At 34.7% G+C, this 5,709-nt stretch overlaps 1 protein-coding gene across 1 annotated transcript; it reads left to right on the top strand.

The window, feature by feature from the left end:
• Positions 2,867–4,861, top strand: LOC18609867 (nudix hydrolase 18, mitochondrial). Its single transcript, XM_007045193.2, has 5 exons — positions 2,867–3,235; positions 3,545–3,650; positions 3,897–3,980; positions 4,084–4,212; positions 4,338–4,861. The coding sequence occupies exons 1-5, from the start codon at positions 3,162–3,164 to the stop codon at positions 4,470–4,472; spliced, it is 528 nt and encodes a 175-aa protein (XP_007045255.1). The 5' UTR covers positions 2,867–3,161; the 3' UTR covers positions 4,473–4,861.

The following is a 5,709-nucleotide window of genomic DNA, read 5'->3' as shown; positions in this document are numbered from 1 at the left end:
TAATATAACTATTCTCGTCTCCAGATCTTACTATATCGTAATTGTCATATTTTTAGTTGACTTAAAGAGAAAAGAGAAATACTTTTATGGGAAGTGTTTGCTATGAAGTTGTCCTGCACTTGCATAAGGTCAAATAAGACCTACGACATTTATGGCATAATTATTGCTCACTATTTATGACTTAAGGTGAAAAATTGCAGAAAATGAGAAGGCGATGGATAAGATAACATTACTTTACAGGTTGAGTCCTTTGGTCGACAATGAGTTACATAAAACCAAATAACTTTTTAAGTTGGAAAGCATGAGGAGAAAGAAGAAAAGGAAACATGGAAATGTTCTTTCACAAAAGCTCATCTGATCTTGTTGTGTTGGTTGACTACTGTATTGCGTCTCCCAAACCCACCCGCCCCGCCCGCAAAAACACGGAAGAGAATCCGAGGAAGACTCAAAGAAAGGCTGTTGGGTCCACATATATATATTTCAAAAAAGCAAAGGTTCAATGTCCCTTGGAGATTGCTGATTGCGCAGAAATTTTCTTTTTGGTACAAACAGCAGAACCATTTCTGGTAAACTTTGAATACTTATGCCCTTTTACTTAATTTTCTTTTTGGATAATTATTTATTGTGAGAAAATATCATCTTGCAAAATGCAAATTGTACCGTTCATTCGTAAAGATACCGAAACTTCTTTCACCCGAATAAACTTGTATGGGAAAAGAAAATTGTCTTATAAAGCTGAAAAACCTTTGTCATTGCAAATTAAGCTCTTGGCGCTAGCCTGATGCGGTTGTTCACATTGAGGATCTTGGGCTTCACTCATTAGTTTGATTCACATTGGTTAGAGCTGTACTAAATGGATCAAAATTGAAATAGCAGAAGCAAAAAATATTAATATATGGTCCTTAGTATATGTAAGAGACTTGTTTATATTTATATTTAAGAAATATCTTATATGAACAAACTATTTTGGATCTAAACAAACAATACCTCAAAAGTGAGATAAATTTATATTATATATTTTATTAATCATTTCTCTTTAATTTATTTATTTTTAACAAGTCCTTTTCTTAATTAATTAGAATAGATGACTTTTTTTTTTTAAAAAAAAGAAATTAGATTAGATGAAATTTAAATAAAGTCGTACACATATAATGATGATAGGAACCTATTATTTAGAAAGCGTAATGGCTGATCCTCGTCATGACTTTCCAACTAGATTGGTGGCATCACAAAAGCTCTAGCTTTTTAGGGTACAGATTCGATCTAGTGTGTCTGGCGAATGCCTGGAGAGGAATCTAATTACGACAAGACTTTTAAAGATAAATTTCTCGGAGCTTTCGTTTAAAGTAGCATTGCCATTATCATTGCGTTTAATACGCAAGTCTCCGGAATCCTTTCCTAGAGTTGTCACCATTATGGCATCTATTTTCCAATGTGGTGGCTGAATAGTAGGCCTACCAAGGCTTCATACACTAAATTTCTTCAAGTATTCATTGATTCATCTTATGCTATAAATCTCATGGAATTCTGTTGGCGCTTTCCCTTAATTTGAATTTGTTGGGAATTTTTTCTTCAAATTGGAGGCTTATTCGTTGAGAAATTATTCAGTAATTAAGTTTATTTATTAAAACAAGTTTGCTTGATGAAAAAGAACTGTTATTGTATATGGAAAAGTAAGGGATTGCATTGTATAAGTGAAAAAGCGTCTTGACGAAGTTGGGAGGGTTGTAGGGTTTTACTTTTTGTTAAGGTAAGGAAGGTGAGGAAGTTGTGCTTCGTTAAGAGTCTAATTATGGGTTCGAGAGTTTGTGCTTGGTTTTTGAAATTTATAGGTTTGTAAATTTTCCATAACCATAATGGAATTTTGTTTCCTCGCATGTGAATGTAGATAGAGAGCGTTGAACCATATATACATGCATGTCAAATTGTTCATCTTATATGTGTATGATTTGTTTTCTATGTTTATTTTTTTATTTTTTATTATCAGTGTGATATTTGGTTTTTACATGATCTCCATTTGACTGTCTTTCTATTTGGACGGTGGCTGGCTGATGTGATTTTGTTAACAAATTAATTCAAGATAGAAGACAAATAAGTGGAAAAGCTTATGCAAAGTATACCTAGTTCTTTGTTTTGGGATCCAACTCAACACTAGCAAAGAGAAGCTAGGGTTACATAGACAGAGCAATCTCATTCTATCAAGAAATCCTCAATTTTCTTTAATATCCTAAAAAAGAAAGGAGAGAAAGGAAACTCAAGATTTGGACATTGAAGCTCTTGTTCCATTGCTTAGGACATGCAAGAGCAATTATCCACGCTTAGTAGAGACCAAACTCAAAATCATACGAATTTAAAAGAAATAAACAAGGAGAAAAAGAGGACACAATCCAAGGGCTAAAAAAGATAAAGAGAAAATAAGACTCGACGCACTTTTTCTTGTTTTTTGTATGATTATTATGAGTAGTATTATATTACAGTGTATTTTATTTTTCCATAAAAAACAGCCTACGAGAGAAGAAAAGGGTAGCCAAGTAGCCATGCTCGCACACGTGAGCCTGTTTCTTACAAGTCAACGGCATTTACATCAGATCCCATTAATCTAAACATTGTATCAACCGTGTCCGTGTTGGCTAACAAGACCTTAGAAAATCCTTTTTCAACATTATTTTCCTTTTTTTTTTCTCTCCCAAAAAATAAAATAAAAACATTTTCCCAACTATGAAAATCCACGTAAACCAAACGGCATCGAAGCTCAGAGAAAGAGACGCGTTTTAGCACCTACCATTTCTATTATTTAACATCATTTTTCATCATCATTATTATTCAATTTATTTACTATTTTAAATTTTGTTTACTTCTTTCTGCTCTATAAATAGCCATTTTGCTGCTCCAGCATCTTCCGCTCGTCTCTCAAATAGCCATTCCTTTACCTGAAAGATTAATCTTTGGCTTTATCCAACTAATATTTCCAAATCTTGAAAGCCGCTATCGTCTTCGTTCATCTATCTGTATTTTGATTGCCTGTCTGCAACAATCAGTTTTCATACTCCTAAGGAGCGACTGATCCCCTCATCGTCATCTTCTTCATTTCCTTTCCCCGGAAGACCGTTGTCCCCTTTTTGCTTCTTTGTTGTTTGATTCTTTCTTTCATTTCTTTGAGGATGGTTTGCTTGGTTTCTCGTACGGGAAGGCACTTGCAGCGATATGACGACCTGGGCCGCCGCCAAGTTGTCGGGTGAGTGGCTAGTGTGTCCTCTTCCTATTGGCTCTGTGGTCATTCTCCATGTTGAAGAGTTGGCTCATTTTGGGTCAGGGTCTGGATTTTGTATCTTTTTTTTTTTTTTTTGTTGCTTGTCTTTGGGTTGGGACGCTTGAGAAAAAAAGTTTTAGTTCTTTGAATGGGGCCCTGCCATTTTTGGTCAGATTTTTTGTGCCAGGACTCTTTCCCTCCCCCTCTCTTTTTGGTCCATTAAGAATTATTCAATCATTACTTGCTATGAATGATTAAAAACTCATTACTTTCTTCAATTTTTGATAATTGCAGGTGCATTCCTTACAGATTCAAATGTAGCAGTGATGGAACAATTAGTGATGACTTGGAGGTTCTTGTGATCTCCTCACAGAAAGGTCAAAAAATGATGTTTCCTAAGGTGCACACAGAGTTCGTGTTCCTTGTAAAACAAATCATCAGAGTTTTTAAATTATATTGAAACAGATTAATAAATTAATATAACAATTAAATGGACATGTGTTAATTTTCTAACTTGTGTACGTAAAATTTTCAAATTTCACCAGCTAGTATAAAATAATAATCCATTAATCTATACTCTAATTAAGTGGTTGTTGCATCTCTTAATTTTGTATAATTAACCTTGATCTCTTGTTTTTATAATCAGGGTGGTTGGGAGGTTGATGAATCTAGAGAAGAAGCTGCTTTAAGAGAGTCAGTTGAAGAAGCTGGTGTTCTAGGCAGTGTTGAGGTTGGTATTAATTAATCCTGTTCTTGCCGTTTGCCCATATAATCAAAATCCCTGGAGTACGTCTTGGAACTAATTCTTTAATATTTAATTTGTACTTGGACAGTGTGAATTGGGCAGATGGAACTTTATAAGCAAAAGCCATGGCACATTTTATGAAGGTTACATGTTCCCATTGCTTGTGAAGGAGGAGCTTGACCTCTGGCCTGAGCAGAACGTGCGCCAAAGGGCATGGGTAAGCTCTTACCCCCCCTAGGACTCTTTAATCAATCACTTCCAATTCATGATTATATATATAGCAGATTTATTCAAAATTAAGTGCTAATTATAATGAAAACGTTTTGTTTTTTCCTGGTTTAGTTGAATGTGAAAGAAGCCAGGGATGTGTGCCAGCATTGGTGGATGAAGGAAGCCTTAGACATCCTGGTTGAACGACTGACCTCCTCCTTGCAGCAACAGAAGGAACAAAATATGTCAATTTGTTCTTTGATTTAGTAATACAGAACAGTAGTTGTAAATAGGGCATTGCCATGCTCTTCAGCTTTGCATCTTTGTTAAAAAAAGCAGGGGAGCAAATAGCAGTGGTTAGGGCCAATCTCTATTGACTCCCCAGGAAGTGAGTTGCAGCCGGTAGATGTTAGGAAATAATTGTAAATTGATGGATGGCTGGTGCTGCTAGTTGCGCCTCCTTAGGGAGCAATTCTCATCGAAAGTTAATTAGGTGAAGCGATCTCGCAGGTTGTACATTTCAATCCATGCCCTTAATAGCAAGTAGCATTGCTTGCGATCGAGTGGGCCATGATTGAACTACAAAAAAACAAAACAAAACACAAAAAAATTGATCCATTTTAATGAGGATGAAATCCCTTCAGTTTTTGCATGAACCATGCTCTCTTTGCCCATAATTTTTCTTTTGTCTTTTGAAAGGTAATCTTTCCTCAAATTCCATTCCGTTCTTATCACTTGAAATAAGTTCAAGTGGTTTTTTTTGATTTTTTTTATCCAATACAATGTAAAAAAGAAAAAATTGAATTTAATTCTTTTGAATATATATACTTATTACTAAGTCAAATGATCAAATGCATGTATCTTTATTTATTTACTCAAACATTTATTGTCTTGAAATGATATTGTTGAATTAAGATGTCGCCTACCTTGATTTGCTGTTGCATAATGCAAAATAATTATTTAAAAATCTTATTAAAATTGTTAATGATATTGTGCCAAAGATGTGAGATTACACCAACCTAACTAGTGGTCATGGAGTGCCGAAAATATAAAGAGATATCTGATATTGATATCTCCCCCACCTTTCCAAGAAAAAGAATTGACGAGAAAAGCACCAAATGGTTCAAATATTGAAATCATGAAGATAAAGATCATCTTGCAAATTATGGGATAAGGAATATATTCTCTCTTTTTTGTTTTCTTTTCCTCTTTCCCATCCACCCCCAGTGCAAAAGAGCATGAGAAACGTTCGGCCAAAAGCAAGTTTCCTTGGTTCAATCAATTTGCATCAGGTATCATATTCTTTGTTTTCTTCCACTCCTTTTAAAATATTCTTTGTAGTGTCCGGTGTCCACCACTGCACGAACTAAAGAAAATAAAGGTTAATGGTAGGCAGGAGAGTGAAAGAGTTAACGAGTTACTGTAAATTCTTGGAGGGGAAAAAAGAAAGATATACAACAACTCGAACCCGCTTGATATAAATTTGAAATAATCTGAATATTTA

This window comes from Theobroma cacao, chromosome 2, assembly GCF_000208745.1.
Source record: "Theobroma cacao cultivar B97-61/B2 chromosome 2, Criollo_cocoa_genome_V2, whole genome shotgun sequence".
Lineage (NCBI taxonomy): Eukaryota > Viridiplantae > Streptophyta > Magnoliopsida > Malvales > Malvaceae > Theobroma > Theobroma cacao.
Note: the sequence above shows the minus strand (reverse complement) of the source record. Positions and strands in the feature narration are given on the sequence as shown.

Coding starts and splice junctions, on each gene's coding strand:
- LOC18609867 (XM_007045193.2), top strand. CDS start 3,162: ATGGTTTGCTTGGTTTCTCGTACGGGAAGGCACTTGCAGCGATATGAC. Junction 3,981..4,083: donor GTGTTCTAGGCAGTGTTGAG/GTTGGTATTAAT, acceptor GTACTTGGACAG/TGTGAATTGGGCAGATGGAA. Junction 4,213..4,337: donor ACGTGCGCCAAAGGGCATGG/GTAAGCTCTTAC, acceptor TTCCTGGTTTAG/TTGAATGTGAAAGAAGCCAG.